We start from the raw sequence: 23,226 nt of genomic DNA, 5'->3' as shown, positions 1-23,226 counted from the left end.
TGAAACTATAAAACTTCGGCGATGGTAAAATACCAGTTAAATTTTGCTGATTCAGTTTATATTAGGCTTTTTAAATTAAAAAACAAATAGTGAGTCCCAGTGTATTTTTGTAAAAACCATGATGTACGGTACTATCACAAAGCGTCACCGGGTTTAAAATCTGCTATAGATCAAGTTATGATGGTGTCGTCACTGCCATGAATCTCAATTTGGAAATATGTACGAGTGTGTGGTTGAAAATATTCTTGAAAAACCTTTCTCGGGTAGACCTTTCCACGAAAAATGCAGCCTTATAAAATAGTAATGTTGACTTTAGAGAGTGTAGTGGGGCTACGATTGCTTATATTTAAAAAAAAGAAAAACATTTTTGCAGCCGGGGTAACGAAAGTGTTCACCACACGCCACTGTATTAACGATAAGATTTCATACATGTAAGTACCGGTTTCGACCACTGGTTCGTCCAAGAATGCAATTCCTGAACGGAGAGCTGGAAGAGAGCTAACTGAACTTCATAAGGACAACCGAGAAGATGTCTGATACGAGAGATAGCCGACTAAGCCAAGAAAGCCAAGCAAAACGTCTAAGGACCCTCTAATATCTGTAAATAATTTGGCTGGGTAAGAATCGTATTGGTTCACAATAGGTTGTATGTGCCACAGGGTTGTTTTATAATAACTCAGGGATAACGAATAAGACAACTACTAGTGGAGGGTTCTTATAAAGCACTGATACAGTCAGCCGTCAGGAAAGATAGGGCTGAGGCTCTGATCATGGGGGATTCCATTGTGAGACTTGTGGGGAAAGTGTGTGGAGGAAAGGGAACCAGGGTAGATTGTTATCCAGGAATGAGGTTTAAGGCAGATGTTGAGGAAAGTAGAAGAGAAGGAGGAGGGAAAGGAGAAGGTGGTAGTGTTGCACATTGGTACCAACAACGTACGGCAAGCAGGAGTAAGTACCAACATAGTTGGAGATGTGTGGGATCTGGTAAATTCAGCACAGGTGAAGTTCTAATCTTGCACTTTGTGCTATACCTTTTTTAGCTGGTTTTTATTCCAAGAATTTAATTTTAGAGATTGTTGGATTATCTTATAAGGAAGTGGACATTGTTATCAGAGGAATACTGTGTAGGAGGCATACTGACTGGAAGGCGATTGGGGATTTAAATGAACCTATGGAGTGGGTATGAGGGAAACTGGAAGTAAGGTCTCTCGATCGTAATGGGTAGGTAGGAGATAGGGATCTGTGCTCAGATGGCCTTCACTTAAACCGCAGTGGTACGTATAAATTAGGAAATTTGCTTAGAAGGGTTATGGCCTTCACTTAAACCGCAATGGTAATGGCCTTCACTTAAACCGCAGTGGTACGTATAAGGTAAGAAATTTGCTTAGAAGGGTTATAGGGAGGTACATTCAGGAAAATGGAGTGGTCTAGAGAGCAGTGATAAGGGTACAGGGATCTGGAAATCAAGTAGGGATGACATAAAAATGTTAGTGTTGAACTGTAGAAGTGTTGTAAAGAAAGGAATAGAATTAAGTAATTTAATAGATATATACTTACCAGATATTGTAATAGAAGTTGAATCATGGCTGAGAAATGATACAGTGGATGCAAAAATTTTCTCTACGAACTGGAGTGTGTATCGTAGAGATAGGAATGGTAGGAGGGGGAGGGGGGGGGAGTAAAATAATAATTTCTTTAGCGTATAGCTTTCAGAGCCGGGAGTGTCCGAGGATATGTTCGGCTGGCCTGGTGCAGGTGTTTCTATTTGACGCCCATGGGTGTGAGATGATGCTGATGACGATGTCGCCACATAGCCTACTCTTGTTGAACAACACCATGGGGTCTGTTCATGGCTAACTTCCCCACATAAAATTACTCCTACACAGATAAGTATTCAGAGTATAGCGGTTGGTTATTTTATTCATACGCTGGAGATAAGAAATACGAACCATGTGAGAATAGCTCCCGGAACAAAAGCAAGGATTTATAATTAAGAGAAAAAAAAAGACAACTTGGGAATGAGTGTAATGAACGAAGCTGAGTTTTCAGATGATGAGACCAGAGGTGCCAATCTTTGAAGCGGATTATCAGTAATCGCCCTCCGCCCCCGAGAAAAATTTCGAGTCAAGCCCAAAGCATGCTCCTTCCTTCTCGATAATGACACCCGCTTTCCCCCCTCCCTCTAGCAATCTATTCGAAAGTATATCACATTACACAATAACATTTGCATGCAACCTGTTAGTTCTGTGATAAAACATTCCTTGTAGCTTGTTTCTCACGCAGCAGCAGCTGCTTTTCAGTGTAGTTTTTCTTAAAGCATCCTTCCCACTGTGATGACATTTTCGTCTTCTGAACTATAAGCGATTCCAGTGCAGATGTGCTTAACTTAGGCCTTCCTTCTTTCTCAATCTTTCTATTAACTGTCCCGTATACTTAACACAGCAAATACAACATTAGTGAAGGATTTTTAGTGGAGAAGAGAAGCACCTGAGCTGCTTCATTCAACATGAATTTTACAACGCTTATGGGTAGCAAAAGAAAGTCACGATCGAATACGTATCGTTGCCAACTCAAAAGCATTGAAACGAGGACGATTTAGGAGAAAGGTTCGAAAGGACTAAACATTTTTCCTTCTTTCTTTTTTTTCGTAGAAAATTATTTTTCGTGATAATGTCAGTTTTTCCGTAATAATTTCCCCTTTGACCGTAATTCCGTGAAACCCATAATAATTACGGACAATTCGTAATACGGTAGTTGGCACCTCTGTGAGACGAATCACCGGCAAACGCCCTCAGTCCATATGAACACAGCGGAGAGGTTTAGAACTGAATCCAGGCTTTTGACACGCTATCTTCTACCGATCAACTTCCTGATGGTGAAAAGTTTTCCGCCAACGGGACTCGAACCGGGTAACCACGGAGTCAGCCCATAGAGAATTGTCGCCTTAAAAATCATGGCCCGGTACGTAGTAGTTCAGGAATATGCAGTACACTTCCAGTGGCCTAATACCAGTCAATTAAAGAAAAAATATTTCCTCGAAACTAGGGGAAATGTGTAATACGAGCAACTTTCAAACTGGTATAATCCAGCCAATAATCGGATTCAGAATCTGGCTCATCAGATACGTTTTTTCTACAAAATGTCTTGAAATAAATGAAGCATTAACTCTTCCAATGATCCTAGCATGTGAGAATAGTGTTACCATTTCTTTGCAATTAAGAATACCACGTGTTTACAGGTTTCGCAGTAAAGTTCGTGAACAACATCTGGATCAAACAGAAACGTGCGCCTCTAGAAATAATACAAGCATATCATTATCATGGAGAACGTTGGTACGCCGGCTGTCTCAACACAATGACCGGATTTGCCCGCGCACCTTCTCGGGCCACATCGGCTTGCAAGGCACGTCGGGTCTTAGCTGGAGGACAATGTAAATGTAAATGACTGGCTGCTATCGTCTCAAAGCCAGTCATATCATTTATAAACAACATCCCAGTGTTCCACAAGAAACCCCAGACTCCGTTTGTACAGGTACGACTGAACTATGCCTACAATACGGTCCTTCACACCGACAGAATTACCTCAACATCTTTGAAAAGTGAGTACTAACGTAGACTATGTGATTTCAAATGGGTTATATTGTATGACTGAATTGTCAGCGTCGATACCTTCGGTTCAGAGGGCTCAGGGTTCGATTGCGGTCGGGTACTACATTACCAACCACCACAGAAACGCACAAAAAGGGTATCTGACCATAAAACAGAGCCAAATCCTCATGTGTGGCGCAGTTCGCACCCGCAACTCAGCCAGGGTGTGGAAGGAAGTAAATACAATATGTCTATGTTTTCTTTCCGCAGCGAGTTGGGAGAGGTCTTGAACTTTCTAACCTAGCCTGATGCTTTCTTATTTGCTTATCTTGGCTTTATTTTTCTAAGCTGCAGCGAGTTGGGGGAGAATTTCTGATCTCACCTGACACTTTCCTATCTGCTTCTCTTGGCTTTGTTTTCCTAAGTTGCGGCGAGTTGGAGGACTTAATAATCTAACCTGACGCTTTCCTATATGCTCTCGGCTTCATTTTACCAAGTCCACTTATGCCTTTGCTGGTATGGGCTACAGCAATTTTGTTACTTTCATTGATCTGTCTCTGTCTTATCCTTGGCTTTGACAATATGAAAGTGACTGAGGTATGAGAGATGATAGTAATGTCATTCCTTATGCAGCCAGTCCCTGTTATGAATAGTGTGAAACTGTTGCTCATACGGTCTGTTGGGGCATGCATTTTAGTGGGTTTGGTAGACATATGTAATAGCAACTTCTGGCTCGGTGAGGAAAACAACGGGAAACTACCTCACTCCTCATTTTCCTAGTACGCCTCTTCAGTGATGCCTAGGCCATCTATGACAGCTGATGGCAGAGCTGTTGAGGATTCAACCAGCCTTAGGGCTGGAGACTGAACTACAGACAGACATACAGTAGCCTCGATGGTCTTGGTACTATTTTCTTTCAATTTTTATCCTCGTCATTTACGTAATAACCTTCGCAGTTCAAACAAAAATAATAGAATAATTACATTTATTTTATTTCTCCACCACATTTAAGAGATCATTGGGCCACTTGAATCTGTTTCAAGTTTGGTACGCGATTTGAGACCAGATGCTCTTGTCGACATGAATTGCCATTATTGAAAATCACACTCAAATTCTTTGCGATTGGAACCAAGGCAAGAATATCAGTGGCTAGTGAGCTCAACAGGTCTCCTTAATAATAATAATAATAATAATAATAATAATAATAATAATAATAATAATAATAATAATAATAATAACTTTCCCATGGATCCTTCAGTCGATCAGTGGTGGAATGTCGGCCTCCTTATTCCAACGTCGTGGGTTCAAATCCGGCAGAGTCAGTCGGATTTTTGAAGAGTGGTAATAGAAAAGCCCAATCGACACTCGACGCCGTACGATGTCAGCATGTAAAAGATCTCTGGTGAAAAACTTGGTGTTTAACAGACAAAATAATTAAAACTCAGCCACAGTTCAGAGTTGGCAAGAGTAAAATGCAACGTCGAAATTGCCGCGCAGGTAGACTAAATTACGTCATATTAAAATGCCTGCACTCGGTAGCCGAGGCTCGTCCAACGAATAAAATCCTGATCTGGGCGTTCGAACGGGCAATCTGCTGTCTGATATGAGACAGTGAAGCCGTCTATGAATGCCAAACAATACGTACGGCTGAGAAAGAAGACTCCGTGACGAAGAAATCCTTCCATATTTGTACATCACTTGGCTGCACATTCCCCATATTGGTAAGCCTAGATGCCTTTAAGGGATGGACGATACAGGGTTAAAATGATGATGATGATGATGATGATGATGATGATGATCTTATTCCCGGAGAAAAGTCGCAACAAATCAGTGGGCGAGTAATGAATAAGAGATCACGAGCTGAGTGTTCTCTCAAAAAGGCACTCTCATATCTTCACTTCGATCACTGGACGTCAACCTTTGGTCGGACAATGTCGATGACAATCACCAACTGCAAGACAGTAATATTTTATTTTTCCCTCGTGGTCCTCAATTTCTTTTATTGCACGTCACCATTCGTCGAGAAAATAGTGACCTTGTTGCTCTTCTTAAACGGTTTTGACCATCACATTGTAACTGTACTAACACCATTCACCAAAGGGACAGAAGAAAAGGATAAATGACAACTTAGACAAGAATGCGATTGAACTAAAAGACACCAAATGAAAAATACTATTTTTTGTGCACAAGAAGGAAAAAGCAAGATTGTAGTTTAACGTGACTGTTGAAACCGTGATCATAGCCACGGGAACTCTATTTTAACGTAGCATCTGAACTACTTTGCTACTTTTAATCTGAAAAATTCCACATGCACTTGCAAGGATTCGAACTACGACCACCTTGGTGAGAGTGCAGTGACGATACCACGTGGCTATCACGCCCCATAAGGGAGAGATTGTTTTAAATCTCGAGCCGGGCTGAGTGGTTCAGACGGTAGAAGCGCTGGTTTTCTGAGCCCATGTTAGCACGTTCGATCCTGGTACTCCAGAGGGATAAAATTCGGGTGTCTCCGAGAACTGTAAAACTAGTTAGTGGGACGTAACGGTATTTTAATTTTACTTTTTTTTCATTTTCGAGACAATCTCATCCCTGCCAGTCTTTCAACTGCAACTGAAAATGAAATATACAACGTATCAATGCTCATAAGCAGAATGGAACAGGGCTTATAAAATGAACAACTAAGAGGTTCAGTCCGAAATCAATATTAGAAATAAGGAAGAAATGGATATCCCAAAACGTACATTAATATTCATTTGAATTTGTCCAAAATGTTAGTAGTTATAAAAGTCTTAATACTTGAAACACATCTGTCCCCTAATACATATATTCACTACAGTTTTCTTACTGCCAACGACTGTATAGAGATCAGTGCTGCCAACTGATTAACGGCTGAGTTGTAACGAAGTATCCCTACGGTGCTCTCCATTGTGGGTACAGTGAAGTGCGGCCTGTACCCCCATCCAAATTTACATGAGATAACCCCACCCTCACCCTTCACTGCCCTTCCTGCTATATCAAGCCCAAGGCTTCCCCTGATATATACAGAGTACCTTTTCATTTAGTGGGGATTGTAACTTAACAATTGAGCTCTCCTATCCCCTTCCTCATCAATCAGATAATCCCCAATTTCAAAAGCTAAGTGAAGATGTAGCAATAGACAATGAATCAAACAAATGTACAGGGCAGATATAATAAACTAACGTTTCTCGTAAAACATGCATTTCGAATTATTTAATAATAATAATAATAATAATAATAATAATAATAATAATAATAATGTGTATGTTGGGTATTCAACCCGACAGATGGTTTGATTCTCCACAGCTCCGCCAACATCTGTCATAAATAGCCTAGGCATCACTAAAGAGGCGTACCAGGAAAATGAGGAGTGAGGTAGTTTCCTGCTGCTTTCTTCACTGGGCCAGAAGTTGCTATTACATAACAGTCTGCTAAGCTCACTGAAATTCATGCACCAACCGACCCTATGAGCGATATTTTCGCACCATTCATAACAGGGACTGGCTGTGTAAGGAATGGCATTACTAGCATCCTTAATACCTCGGCCACTTTCATATTGTCAAAGCCAAGGATGAGACTCGGACAGGTCAATGAAATCTAGCCTATACCAGAAGACATAGTGCACTGTAAACATTGCATCTTACCAGAAAAGGCTAATAATAATAATAATAATAATAATAATAATAATAATAATAATAATAATAATAATAATAATAATAATAATAATAATAATAATAATAATCGTATGGCCTCGCCTACTATGTGCAGGCATTTTGATATGACGCCATTTAAGCTGCCTGCGAGTCAATTTGAGCGTTCCGTTCTACTCCACTAGATGCCAGAGAAACAGATCTCTGTTGGGCGATCTATGGCTGAGTTTTTAATTTAGTTTTCTCGGGTAGATATCAAATGTGTCACCAGAGATCTTACACATGCCAACATCGTGTACATGGAGTGCCAAATGGATTTTTTTTTCCCTGCCCCTTCAAAAATTCCACTACCTCTGCAGGGTTTGAACTCGCAATCATGGGAACCCGAGGTCGACACTGTACCACAGAGGGAGTAATAATATACAGACCTTGCAAGATAAATGGAAAACCCAACCTCTGTGGCTGAGAGAGGTGCACAAATGCTTAAGAGAAGTGAGTGTCAACGAGGAAAAGTTACAGTAAAGAGCTCTTTAGGAAGAGAATACAGGAATGAAGGATACAACCGAGAAACAACTTGCCAAACCACATAAAAAATAATAAAAAACTCGCTGGATGAGCGAGGAAGGAAAAGTGAAAGACTTAAGGGCGTTGGACAGAAGTGTAAATAAAAGGCATGTCTACGACAGAAAACAGTAAAATGGAATAAACTAAAGTGAACCTAATTAAACCATAATAATCCAGTTTAGAGTCTTGTTGAACGTTCCGTAAATATCAGTGCACTTATTTCAGGATAATTAGCAGATTGATATTTGTGTAAACAATCAACGAAGTAATAAATAAATAAATAAATAAATAGTATGATGAAGAAGAAGGAGGAAACATCGAACACATCACAAAAGGATGACAGTCGTTTCAAAAAGTAAGGTTCCTAGAAGGAAACAATAATTTAATTTCATTGATTGCAAATGTTAAAACATTCAAGCTCTTTAGTCTTTAAGTCTTAATTGCAAACTTAAATTCGCATGTAATGCTCTCAAATCATGAAATAGAAGAATATTTTAAACGTGTTTTTACGTCGTTAATAGACACTTCACACCAGCGAATTTATTGGGCAACTACTTAAGTAAAACTCTTCATGTTGAATCTTCTACGGTCGATTAAACTGAATGTACACTGTACACTCCTTGCCCGGACTAAACCGCGTCGTAATTTTGTGTGTTATACGTTAAGTACATGTTGCCGACATTTAAAACACATTTCATTTAAAACTTATATTAGCAAGTTAATGGTTCATGTAAAAACGACCCCATTGTTTCCTAACATTTTTTTTTTTTTTTTTTTTTGCTAGTTGCTTTACGTCGCACCGACACAGGTAGGTCTTATGGCGACGATGGGACAGGAAAGGACTAGGAGTGGGAAGGAAGCGGCCGTGGCCTTAATTAAGGTGTAAAAATGGGAAACCACGGAAAACCATTTTCAGGGCTGCCGACAGTGGGGTTCGAACCTACTATCTCCTAAATACTGGATACTGGCCGCACTTAAGCGACTGCAGCCATCGAGCTCGGTCCTAACAAATTTTCAGGTTGGCTACAAATACTTCCAGATTCACACACTTGGTCAAGTTCTATATACAAAGAGTTGAGGGCTTCAAGACTGTGCAACACTTCCTTGCAATGATATGGTTAGAGTTTACCTCATGAAAAATACGACTGCCTGTCTCTGCCTGCCTCCTCCATAAACATGACTTTTTTTTTAAGTGACGGCAACGGACTTGGGCGTGCTATTAACCAAGCTGTATTTTATTTTGGAACAAGCTTGTTAGGAGACTGGGGCAGAAAACTCAAACAAACCTATATTTTGCGCCCTACGTCTATGCAGTAGCCCGTGTTAAGAATCAAGTAAGCATAGTTACCTTTCCTCTAATCTATGACCAAAATATATCTTCTATAAATGCTAATTATCAATCTGCTAATTCTCCTGAAATAAATGCACTGATATTTACGAAACATTCTCAACAAGATTCTAAACTGAATTATTAAACATTATTATGGTTTAACTTGGTTCGCTTTAGTTTATTCCATTTTACCGTGGGTGCACTAGTACAGTAGGCCTATAAAGTGAAAACAATCAAGCTTGTAGTTTCCTGCGACTGTTGATATCCTGATCATACCTGCGGGACCTCCACTTTTACGAGGAATCTCAATCAAACGGTCAGGATTTTTTTCAAAAATCCCTCATTCAGTGGCCGCGATTCGAACCGCGGCTGCCTTAGTAAGAAGCCAACGATTATACTCTCAGGTAACATGCCCCCCCAAGTATAAGGTGAACAATGGTGTATGCCATTATTATTTTTAAATGTTGTTTTATGAATTACCTTGTTCACATTCGTCGATGTCCTCGCTGCAGTCCACGCCCTTATATCCGCTGGCACAAGAACACGTGTAGGAACCGTTGATGGGGCTGGTATCGCAGATGGCATCAACGTGACAGGGGTTGGATGTGCAGGCGTCGTCCAAGTGGCATAGCAGACCTTTAAAAGAGAAAGAGAGGATCAAGATTAAATTATGTACTGTACTCATATCAAAATTATACTAAGTAAATAAATAGTATTTTTCACAAAACTAACTTGGTGTCACATATGACACACCTCATATCGATCTCGTGTTCTTATTGTCTGTTGGACGTGGAAATCGGGGTTATTTTTTAAGAATTTCGCATTATGTTTTTAGCATTTGGCGTTATTTTTAATCACGTTATTATCATATTTTTGGATTTTTAAGGTACTGTTTCGTATAAATAAATTATTGAAGAACAATATGTAGGGCCTAGTTGTATTTAAAGACACACACACATTTCTATCATTCAATTATCACTGAGGAAGGCATAATGTGGAAGAAAAACACATTTTTTTTTCCTAACTGTCAAAAGAGAACATTGTCACTTTCCCGTTGCAACGCAAGTCGCTCAAAACTCATGAGTAGCAAGAAGAGAAACGTTCAGTCAACATTAGCACATGGTTATCACACTGATTGGAGAGTTCTGCCACTAAACTCAGGATGACTGTCAAACAAACTAATAAGAACTTTCACAATATTTATTTCTCCGTCTCGCAATTTGATTGGTTTGTTCTTGAAGTTCACTGTTACTTTTTGTGATTACTGAATCATTCTCAGTTTTAAAGAATGGAGTAGACTTCACCTTTTCCACTAGTGCTGAATCGACATTTCTGTCAATGATGAGTACTGGACTACACACTTATACATATACAATTTTTATAAAGTTGACATATTCGCGTTATTGCCCTATTTCGTTTTATTTCGCGAAATAAATCTGTCCAATTTTCGAATTGTTAACAACGTTATGTATAGGTAACTGTTTCCCAAGCATTCTAGGGAATATTTTTTAAAAGAAGGTGTTATCGCAAACGCGAAAAACGCAGGTCCGTAACAATAAGTTGTTGCCATATTCAGTCAAAAATTGACGCAAGAAAATATTTTGAAGTCCTAGGCCTGTGTCCGGTACCATCGTGCCCGACCCCGTATTAAGAAACGAGACTAAGGTGCAGACATACATACCCGGTATCATCGTCCTCAGGTGAGGCTGTACAGTGACTACAAAATTGTTAAACGACATGTTTCTGACTAAATACGACTGTCAGTACACAATGTAACTGTCCGCATTACACGAACTACAAAGAAATGGACGATAAAAGGTCAAATATGTGAAATGAGGGACACTGACTCTGTTACTATAATTATTGCATATCAGTCTTTGCATTTTCACTCTGAATGCTTGCAATGAGCACGCAGTTTATCACTGAACCCCTCGAAGGAGTGTTATAGAGGTGTAAATAGACGTGCAGTAATGGTGAAGACAAATTCAACTAGAGTATGATTCCAGTGTATGGGACCCTGACCAGGATCAGGCCCTACTTGATTCGAGAAACGGAAAAAGGTACAAAGAAAAGTACAGCTCGATTTGTTCTGAGTGATTTCCGACAAAATAGTAGCGTTATGAAAATGTTGCAACTTCTGGACTGGGAAGACCTCGGAGAAATGAACGAGCTACTCGACTAAATCGTATGTTCCGAGCTTGTCAGTGGAGAGATGGCGTACAATGACATTTGAGGGGTGTTTTTAAAAGTAGGAAAGATCACAATATGACGATGAACTTGGAATTCAAGAGGACAAATTGGGGCAAATATTCGTTTATAGGAAGGGAATAATTTACCAAGGGAGATGTTCAATAAATTTCCAATTTTTTTGCAATTATTTAAGAAAAGAGAAGGAAAACAACAGAAGGGAATCCGCCGCTTGGGCGCCTGCCCTAAATGCAGATCAGTGGTGACTGATTGGTTGATTGATTGAATGACTCATTTATTGAAGTACGATAATAATGATATTCAAGAATAAGTCGTCCGGCTGTGATCCGAACTAGTCTGTTTGGGAGGCAGAGGTAGGAGGGACCGGGGTTCCAACCTTGGGCAATCAGTCTTGAAAAGGACAGACATGAATTAATGCCCCGTCCATTATCAATCGGCTTGAACAACTTGTCGGAGCCGACGTGGCATTGACTCAACAAGCTTCCTAAAGTATTCCTCGTCAAGGAGAGATCTCCCATGCGTCCAACATAACGCCCCACAAAGCACGCGAACGCAGGGGAGGATGAGACCAGTGTTTCTTTATATGGCGTTTCCACCTTGCCCACACGTGTTCAATGGGATTCAAGACTGGAGCTTCATGGACCCAACTGAGCAGTTCAATGGAGTTCTAAGAAAACGAGCCCTGAACACGACCGCTTGTATGGATTGGGGACTTGTCTTGCACGAACTGTATTTCATCATACGGATAGCACGCTCTCACACTCGGATCATAATATTCTGCAGAATGTCCATATAATGGCCCAATTTGAGACGGTCATCTGATGAAGCACTCCAACCCCATCAGACCACACGCCCCACCCCCCACCCCACCAAAGACGGCATAGATATGCGTCCACTGCGTGAACATTATCTTTCATCGTATCCGGCTTCCTGTGATCTGTTAACATGAACCAGTCCGACCTCCGCCGAACTGATGATCACATGATCCCAGTTACGATTTAACTCCATCTCGGCAAAGGCAATCTGTCCATCGGAGAGAGAAGAGATTCTTTGTCGGCAGCTTTTCTGCAATGGAGTCTGGCTGATTTGTGTATGGACATCCAGGGAAATTGGTCACCTGCATGAGCTCCGTCGAGTTTAAGAACGGGCTCTCCTGTGAAGTCTCAACTAACCTGCTGTCTTCTTCCGTAATAGAAACCCGATTTAACCCAGTGCCCGGCAAACGTCACTGCTGTCTCCACCTCTGAGCAGCCCTAGGCGAAACGCCACACCGAATCGCTGCCTCATGAATGCTAAAATTGACGTCTTGGACGAGAGTCAGCACTTGCTCTCTTGACGCTAGTGAATAATGTGCAATGTCAGATGGAGTGAAGCATTTAACATCGAAGCTAGTTCGGCCAAACTCGGTGTGTTCATTGCCTGGCGCCATTACGGTGCATTCATTCGGGAACACAGAAAAAATCTTTCACTCCCGGACTCGAACCTTTGCTGTTATGGTGCGGACGAATTTTGTAGCCTACAGTTGAACCACTGCGCTACGTGGGAGCGTGCAGTGTGCTTATAATTTCACAGTGCTGTATGCAAGTGCATGTCACGACGACGGAAAGAGACTGACACAACGGCTGAGAAGGACGGGTCACATTCCAAAACGCATCCAGCTGACTGTTCAAAACCGAACACAGCCGAAGTGGGCTGTCTTATATTGCACGTCTCTGGAGATGCGACAATTTTTGACTGTTCATCTATACACATACGCATGTATGTACGAGAAAGTAAAGTCTAAGGTCTATAATAAAAGGACCACAATGAATGGTTAGCGTGCTGGCCTTTGGTCACAGGGGTCGCGGGATCGATTCCCGGCAGGGTCGGAGATTTTAACCTTAAATGGTTAATTCCCTTGGCTCGGGGATTGGGTGTTTGTGCTGTCCCCAACATCCCTGCAACTGACATATCACGCATAACGCTATCCTCCACTACAATAACATGCAATTACCTACACATGGCAGGTGCTGCCCACCCTCGTCGGAGGGTCTGCCTTACAAGGGCCGCACCCGGCTAGAAATAGCCACACAAAATTATTATTATTATTATTATTATTATTATTATTATTATTATTATTATTATTATAGTTAAATCAGACAAAATCGTTCTTGGTATTTAAGTGTCGTGCTTCCCATGTATTGCGTCTTATTTATTCGTAAAGTAGTTTATCTATGCACACTACCACCCGAATACATAGTGGCTGTCTGTACAATAAATGACTCGAATGTACAGACGATTATTCCTCGCTGCAATTATCACAGCGTTGAATCATGATCCTCTTAAGCTCAGACAGTTGTAACCATTCCCATGAGTGGAATATGTGCCCATTACTTGGTTGAATGGGTCTAGCATGCTGGCAATGACACACACACAATGTGTTTGTTCATAGTCAACGTTTACGTGGCGATATTTCTTATGTCTACTTCGTAATACGGATATCTGAGACTTCAGGAATCTGAAATATGCATAAAGGCTGCCTACCCGAGCATAAAATGAAAATAATCAAAGACAAGAAGGATATAAACTCTCACTGCTCTGACAAGTCAGGAATACAACCTACATAATTTCACAGTTACTCAAAGCGTGCAGCTCTTCTTTTTCTTAATCTGTTTACCCTCCAGGGTTGGTTTTTCCCTTGGACTCAGCGAGGGATCCCACTTCTACCGCCTCAAGGACGGTGTCCTGGAGAGTGAGACATTGGGCCGTAAATACAACTGGGGAGGAGGACCAGTGCCTCGCCCAGGCTGTCAAACCTGCTATGCTGAACAGGGGCCTTCGTGGGGGATGGGAAGATTGGAAGGGATAGAAAAGGAAGGGGGAAGGAAGCAGCCGTGCCTTTCAGTTAGGTACCATCCCGGCATTTACCTGGAGGAGAAGTGGGAAACTACGGAAAACCGCTTCGAGGATGGCTGAGGTGGGAATCGAACCCACCTCTACTCAGTTGACTTCCCGAGGCTGAGTGGACCCCGTTCCAGCCCTCGTACCACTTTTCAAATTTCGTTGCAGAGCCGGGAATCAACCCGGGCCTCAGGGGGTGGCAGCTAATCACACTAACCACTACACCGCAGAAGCGGACAGCGTGCAGCTCTACGCATTATAATTCTGTATTCACTATAAGACGGAAGATCTCACTTCGAAAAGCTGCTTTCGTATCGCAGCAGTGTGGCCTGGTTTTAAGCCAGTATCGAATGTCCAAATAGTAGTAGGCCTAATTACACCACGACTACTGCATACCACTGACGTGCCCTTGTGTGCATCATAATTTGAAAATTATGTTTCAATCCGTATCGATGAGACGAGACTGTACGATATAGTAAGCAAATGAAGAAGAAGAAGAATGGTGTGTGGCCTTCGAACAGGCCTGGTGCAGGTCTTTCGAGTTGACGCGTATAGGCGACCTGCGCGTCTGTAAGCATGAGCCCTACCAAGATGAATTCTACTGCTGAAGACGGTACAAGCACCTAGTCCTCAAACTAGAGGAATTAACTAATTAAGGTTAAAATTCCCGACCAGACCGGTAATCGAACCCGGGACGAGTTGGACCAGAGGCCAATATGCTAACCATTTAGCCATGCAGCCAAACTAAGATATAATGATCAATAGCACGTCTGTAATTGGTCGTAACCTAAGGTTTTGTATGATACCGTCCCCCCATTCTGTCATAAACGAAAATTACCACTAGGACCAATCATATACGCAATTCTTCAGCAACAGCTGTAGGGGTTGAAGTAGTTTGTACAGCATAGCAACATTTCATTTAAAAAATATTGGATAATTGTACGTCCGCCTCTGTGGAGTAGTGGTTAGTGCGAATGGCCCAGGTTCGATTCCCGGCTCTGCCACGAAATATGAAAAAAAAATGTGGTACGAGGGCTGGAACGGGGTCCACTCGGCCTCGGGAGGTCAAATGAGTAGAGGTGTGTTCGATTCCCACCTCAGCCATCCTGGAAGTGGTTTTCCGTGGTTTCCCACTTCTCATCCAGGCAAATGGTACCTAACTTAAGGCCACGGCCGCTTCCTTCCCTCTTCCTTGTCTATCCCTTCCAATCTTCCTATCCCCCCACAAGGCCCCTATTCAGCATAGTAGGTGAGGCCGCCTGGGCGAGGTACTAGTCATCCTCCCATGTTGTATCCCCCAACCCGATGTCTGACGCTCCAAGACACTGCCCTTGAGGCGGTAGAGGTGGGATCCCTCGCTAAGTCCGAGGGAAAACCAACCTTGAAGGGTAAACAAATTAAGAAAGAAAGAAAGAAAGAAAGAAAGAAAGAAAGAAAGAAAGAAAAGTGTACTCCGCACTACATAAAAGGGTACAGTATTTTCAAAAAGGACCTCACTGCCTCTTGTGCAGCTGTTCCAATGTACGCGGAAGCATATATCAGGCTATATGTACATAAAATTGCTTGAAGATGTGGCACAAGAAACGACAAAAATAAACGTCTTAGCAGGATGCATATGTTCAAGAAAAAAATTGGTACAGCTGACTCACTCGGTATAGCATCGCTGTTCTGTTATGCTGACAATACGACGACATAACCTTATACCAATATAAGGAAGAAAATAAACTCCATAAAAAAATTAATTAATTAATTAAATACATGTGAGTATGAAGGAACCTAATGGTAAAAAGGTAAAGAAAGAAATAATCACATTCATCTTTTCGAAAAATATTATCATCAATTGAAAGAAACCTGGGGGGGGGGAGGGGGCAGCAAGCGAAATCGAAAATAAAAACAACCAAGCCGTAGCACTTTTCATTAAGGTCTTTGGCCTGCCAAGACGGCTGCTCCCCACTCCTGCAGATACTTGAGTGGACGGTGGTCAGTGTCGCCATCCTCAGCCGTACTGCTAGGTTTTCTTGACGGGTTCGGCCCCACGGGGCTAACTGAACCCTGTTCCAGCCCTCAACGCACGATGAAAAACTTGAACACAGGCCTCCGGGTAATAGAGGCTGTGACAGACTATCCCTACTACACCGGGCTGACGTAGGGAAAGTATAGCATAGTACCGCATTCAAACTAGCCATTGACTGTCTAATCTGTTCCCCAGTTAGGCCAAGGGGCCACTGACTATGGTCTGGAGTTTACTTGCGGTAGGGTGGCCGGTTTCTTTCGGTCCTCCTCTAGGCAATAGCATGTGGGATACCCATCCAAATGGTTATCACATCCAACGTTGCTTAACTTCGGGGACCTCATGGAATCCATTGTTTCAATATGGCAACGCCGTTAAAGACTGTGCCATCGTGATTTTTCAAAATCAGAAATGCTTCACAAAGTGTCTAGCTGCACAGTTTTAAAATCGAATGCCAATCAGTTAACAAACGTTCATGTCAGCAGTCGATTATCCATTCACACGGACAACAATAAGCACGAAGTCCACTGTTTTGTGAGAAACCTAGAACTTTCCAAACAAACGGACAGAAAGCAGGAGATTTAGTTGAGTGCTACTTGTCCCATAAAAGCTGCAGCGTTACGCTGTAATTGCTATACATCTTAATTCTGAAGACTGCTTTGTGAAGCTGGGACTAAAAAACAACGAGCACCACGATCTGTCTTCCTAACTGGCCTCAATTAGCTGCCACTTCTCGGGCACCAAATTGACAAAGCATTAGCAACCAGTCTTTTACTTTCTGATAACGCTCCTGCAATTTAAAGTAACCATTGACCTACGTTTGACCCCAATTGACGGAAATATATAAATTATTAGTGTGATTGTCACAATGACAGGCTGTGAGTTTATAAGGAGATTCCCAGCCACTTCGTGTATGTTAGCTGGAACAGGTCCGAAAACTGCATTCTCCGAATTTCGGAACGAAGTTTTAAGTACTGTCAACTAAACACTTGACAATGGCCATAGTTCTGGAGACAGGTGGCTTCCAAGTCCCATCGATAACCACCCTTCCCCTAGTGCATCGCCACTGCATTGTCCTGCATAGGAGGCTTGCAGTTGGTGTCACAACAGCGCACTGGCCGCCAGCGTCTTGGAAAGATACGGCAATCCAACTGACGAGCCCACTGTCACACTGGGGCGAACGCTGGTGATTTCGCGACTGAAAAGGTCCAAAAGATATGGCAATCCAACTGACGAGCCCACTGTCACACTGGGGCAAACGCTGGTGATTTCGCGACTGAAAAGGTCCAAAGAGTTTGAATGATTTTAATCATCTTTGAGCCGGGCTGAGTGGCTCAGACGGTTAAGGCGCTGGCCTTCTAACCCCAACTTGGCAGGTTCGATCCTGGCTCAGTCCGGTGGTATTTGAAGGTGCTCAAATACGACAGCCCCGTGTCGGTAGATTTACTGGCACGTAAAAGAACTCCCGCGGGACTAAATTCCGGCACCTCGGCGTCTCCGAAGACCGTAAAAGTAGTTAGTGGGACGTAAAACAAACAGCATTATTATTATTAATCATCTTTGATTAGGTTTCCCTGTGTTTTTTTTTTTCAGTTCAATTCCTAGCAAATGATCAGATGGTACCTTCATTGACCTCTTCATATCCTTGGCACACAATATGCACACCCACTTCTTAATCATTTGGTTACCTATGTTACGTGAAATGAAGCTGAAACATCTGCAAATACCTGAGTTCGTGAAATCTGAAACAATGACAGTTTACAGCAGAATAAGGTAGTTCTTCATCTCCTTCTTCAACCGCTTTTCCCACACCCTGGTGGGATTGCGGGTGCGAGCTGTGTTGCATATATGGATAAGACCATGTTTTACGGCTGGATGCTCTTCCTGACGCCAACTCTATGAGGAGGGATGTAATCACTATTGCGTATATCTGTGATGTGTTGTCCGAATACATTTAGACAAACAGAAACACCCGGTCCCCGAGTCAGAGGAATTAACCAAACGTGGTTATAATCGTGTATAACACAGTACACTTGTTCATAATGTCGATCTACGTATTATTAAACAAACATCGTCAGAGTCTATCAAATGACACTTTCCTGGCCAACTCGATCTCATGAGAGGATTTGTCTAATGTCATGGGTTGATTACCTTTCCAATCTGAAAAGTTATCAGTTAATATGAATACTACCTCATCGAACCAAGCACAGAGCCTGTGACCCATATAGAAGAAAAGAGGGTAAATAATATTAACCAGTGTCGTTCCAAGAAAAAATATCATTCTGTCATTAATTCAATGTTTGTTTGTTTGTTTGTTTGTTTGTTTGTTTGTTTGTTTTTTTGTTTTTCTTTTTCTTCCCATTCTATGTCTAGTATTGCATTAGTGTCGACAGCCGGAACTTGAAGATTATATAAAATATACGTGCAACATCTGTCACCACAGTTCTGCGGAATGAATATGCCTTTCTAACGCTCAATCTGATTTGTTTGGGCCATGATCAATGAAGTTAGGTAATTTATGTTTCGCTTCGTCTGTTCCTGGGCCTGAAGCGGATAAAACTAATGCTGATCGTCCCCACTACCATCCAAACCCCGTCAGGGCCATGTTTAGTCATTTTGGCTCCAAGATAACCTACAAGGATATAATGTGAGGAGGACTCAAGGGATAGTAATCGATAATAATTTATCAATCCATGATCTGATGGCTCAAAGAACATGGAGTTACCTTCCCATCTTGAAAGACCGAGGTTCGACTGAGGTAGTAAAATAAACTGAACAATGTCACCTTAATTCTATGCGCCTGTGTTTGACTGAGCCCGTTCCATCATCACTTTTGAGTTGGAAGATGAATGGTGACTAGTGGATATAACTAATCGAACCGTACTGTCTACAACCTTCACTGACCAATCGGTCATCCGAGTGAATAATGGGAGAAAATATGTTTGGTGGAAATCATTCAATGCAGACAGATAACATACCATAAAACTATCACTTTATTGTAACCTTCAACATTTTTCAGGGATTGAAAATTAAGCTAAGATTGAACCCATGGACTCTAAGCAGGACGCCCATTGAGCTGCGTAAATGTCAATATATGATACTGATCTTCCAATAGTCCGACTCGTTGGCTGAATGGTCAGCGTACTGGCCTTCAGTTCAGAGGGTCCCGGGTTCGATTCCCGGCCGGGTCGGGGATTTTAACCTTCATTGGTTCATTCTAATGGCTCGGGGGCTGGGTGTTTGTGCTATCCCAAACATCCCCGCACCTCACACACCACACATAACACTATCCTCCACCACAAAAACATGCAGTTCCCTACACATGGCAGATGCCGCCCGCCCTCATCGGGGTGTCTGCCTTACGAGGGCTGCACTCTGTTAGAAATAGCCACACGAGATTAATTAATCTTCCAATACAGCTCTGAACGAAAATATCTACATACGGAAGTTTATAAATAAATTTGTATACAGAAGAAATTTGCTTTACGTCGCATCGACACTGATAGATCTTATGGCGATGATGGGACTGGAAACGGGTAGGAGTGGGAACGAAGCGGCCGTATCCCTAATGAAGGTACAGCCCCAGCATTTGCCTGGTGTGAAAATGGAAAACCACGGGAAAACCATCTTCAGGGCTGTCGACAGTGGGGTTCGAATCCACTAGCTCCACTATTGTCATGCGCCCGTGGGTATATACTCTAATTATCCTAACAAGCCCGCTCTCCTTTTTACGAACATTTATTTATTGTATTATGTAGTTTTCCAGTGAATATTAAGTTGGCAGCATTAACACGCAGCCCGCCAGTCCACTGCGTTACCCAATTCCTGTCCGCTTGAGCACTAGAACTATGTTTTCATTATGACATAGAAGAGAAAATGTGCGCTTAAACTTTACTAAGCCAGACCCTTACGCCGCAGATCTGCTCTATGTACGTCCAACCTTGTCCCGTTTCTGTATGGGGTCGGACATGAAGTGAGAGGAGTCTTCGTAGCTAGTTTTTATGACCAGATACCCTTCCTGACGTCAATATCAGAGGAGTTAGTGAGATGAAATGAATGACGTAGTGTATGATAAAAGGAAGGGAGAGGGTGAAACCCGTTACCGGCATATAGCCTACCCCTGTCGAATAGCACTAAAGGGTCTGCTCTAGACCCACCCGACGGACGAATCACCATCAACAGCGTCATATCACTATTGCGCCTAGAAAAACCGCTACGTGATAATATTTCAGCTTACAACTCTGACCAGAGAGGTTCCGTCATCTAAGGTTCAGTACTGCATGAACTGTATCAACAAATTTTCGTTGTAAGTGATACATGTACTGCGGGTCAGTATTTCTTCCCTCAACTGTCAAGTACCGGTATTTCGAGGGGCAACGACGATCTGCCGCTGCTCCATATCAACAATGCGGAGTGGTTTGAAATTGAATCCAGGCTTTTGGCACGCAATCTACTGATTTGAAATTGTACACTACCACCTCTCCCATCTTGCCCTCCAACATTCTGATGGTGATTTTTTTTCGACTAACGGGACTCGAACGTGGCCAGCAGGCGGGTTTTAGATCTGCTCTGAGGTTATAAATATAAACAACCTTACTCAGCAGCGACAATGCACGATCAGCAAGACATATAAGCAGACAACTTCCTGTGACGTTTTATCTCCAAGAAAAAGAAGCAACACAAATACGACTTCAGTATTCTTTTTGTTTTTCTGTACTACAAAGTAGCTTACCTCAAGTTGGAGATTAATTCTCGTTACTTCAAGCTAATAAAGAGTTCGCCAGTATTATGATAAACAATAATTTTGGAAAGGAAATGACTTAATATCTGTTTGGGTAATAGATAATTAAAGTTCGATGTGTAACAGACCCTCGAAACGATCGGCGAAGCAATAAAGCATAATCTTCACCTTAACCAGGTGACGATCCAATATCCACAGGCAATATGATTGGGCATTAGTCCTCTTGACAGCACTCATGCCTTTAAAGGGCTGTATGTTGACTTTGGAAGCCGAAGAGTCCATTTGAATCCTACAGGATTAGTCCCAAGTTTTTAAAGAATTCCACACCACAATTAAATAAGTAACAACTATTTCGCCACTGAAAATCAGGATTATAAGAAACTATAATATACTGTCTTAGTTTGAATTGAACGTCGCCACCTTCTTAGCTACTCAGCTCGGTCCCAAGAAGGGTTACGTTTGATCTTTCCCTTCAAATCCAAGATACGTAAATGGCAATAAACTGAAACAGAGATGAGGTTGAAAATACACTATCGCTACCTTTAAATCTTACAGTGTAACTCATCGACCTGGGTAGAGTGGTTCAGAACGCTGGCTTTCTGAGCCCAAGGAAGCGGGTTCGATCCTGGCTCAGTCCGGTGGTAATTGAAGGTGGTTAAACACATCAGCTTCGTGTCGAACCCATAAACCCGAGTTGGCTTTGTGGTAGCAGAAATTTTCTCATAAAACTGGTGTGTTTATCGCAGAGACAGGATAGGAACGGTGGGATGGGAGTATTCATACTGGTAAAAGAAGAATTTGTAAGCTACAAAAAAAGTTAAGGATGAGAAGCGTGAAATCCTAGATGTAAAGCTCATCTCTAAAGATAATAGCCAGCTTGATGTTTTTAGAGTGCGCAGACCTGCAATATTTGGGATGGAAATACTTGGGGGTAAGGAGACGAGCAGTTCGAATAAGCGGTATGTTCCGAGCTGTCAGTGGAGAGATGGCGTGGAATGACATTAGTAGACGAAAGTTGAATGGGGCTTTTAAAGCTAGGAAAGATCATAATATAGGATAAAATTGGAATTGAAGAGGACAAATTGGGACAACTATTCATTTATAGGAGGAGAAATTAGGGACTGGAATAATTCGATATATTTAAAGTTTTTTGAAACTATTTAAAAAATACTAGGTACACTAGGGAATCTGCCACCTAGGCAACAGCCCTAGATGCAGATCTAGGGCCGATGACCTAGATGTTAGGCCCGTTTAAACAACAATAATTATCATCATCATGCAGATCAATTAGTGATTGATTGATTAATTGACTGATTGATTGTTTGACTAATTAATTGAAAACTATAGCATAGCTTTTCTTGGAACAACCAACTAGATCTGATGAGAGGATATGTTTAATTTGTCGTGGGTTGATGGTCTTTCCAATCTGAAAAGTTGTTATCACTCATATGAAATGACGAAATACTGTACCTGCAGCTGAAAATTGATACTGATGATGATGATGATGATGATAATATATGTCTCTTCAGGCTACGCGCTACATAATCTATACTACTTCATCGAACCAAACACAGAGCCTGCGACCCATACAGAGGAAAACGGGGTAGATAATATTATCCATGACTGTTCTTTTTAATTGCTGGTCTCGCAGTCTCTAACAGGGAGGTCCCAGGTTCATTTCCGGGCCAGGACAAGGCTTTTCTTTTTTTACCTAGATCTGAGGGCTGGTTCGAGGTCAACTCAGCATGCGTGACAACTATTGAGTGGCTGTCTGACGGTGAGATAGCGACTCCGGTCAAGAAAGCGAATAAAAAGTAAACTCGTATCCTCATCTCGAGGTTCAAGCACCCTCTCAATGGAGGCGAGCTGCATGTACCATTTTCATCACATACCAGCCCTCCTGCCATTCTCTGACTAACGGGAATAGAACCCGGGCCCCGAGGATGGCAACTACAGTAATAGGGCTAACCGGCACATTGCGGAGACAGACTAGAAAGTCGATAATAACGGCCGAGAGGATTCGTCGCCCAACCATTCGTCATCTCGTAATCCACAGGCCTTCGGGCTGAACAGTATGTGCTTGGCAGGCCAAGACCCATCAGGGTTGTGTTTGGCACTTCTTAGTAAGTTAACAGTTGGAAGTAGTTCATTTCAATTCGCGCTGATTTTAACACGGAAGTACGGGAAGGGCAGAGGATTCGCCTGTCGGAGACTGAACACGTAATGCGGTGGGACTT

At 42.1% G+C, this 23,226-nt stretch overlaps 1 protein-coding gene across 1 annotated transcript in view; it reads right to left on the bottom strand.

The window, feature by feature from the left end:
• The window catches only part of N (neurogenic locus Notch protein), a 518,735-nt gene that overhangs the window by 82,052 nt on the left and 413,457 nt on the right, over positions 1 to 23,226 (bottom strand). Inside the window, exon 7 of the mRNA XM_067143095.2 lies at positions 9,630 to 9,785. Coding sequence (XP_066999196.2) covers positions 9,630 to 9,785 — 156 coding nt within the window. The remainder of the gene's footprint in view (positions 1 to 9,629; positions 9,786 to 23,226) is intronic.

This window comes from Anabrus simplex, chromosome 3, assembly GCF_040414725.1.
Source record: "Anabrus simplex isolate iqAnaSimp1 chromosome 3, ASM4041472v1, whole genome shotgun sequence".
NCBI lineage: Eukaryota > Metazoa > Arthropoda > Insecta > Orthoptera > Tettigoniidae > Anabrus > Anabrus simplex.
The sequence above is the reverse complement of the archived record's forward strand: the minus strand, read 5'-3'. Positions and strand labels throughout refer to the sequence as shown.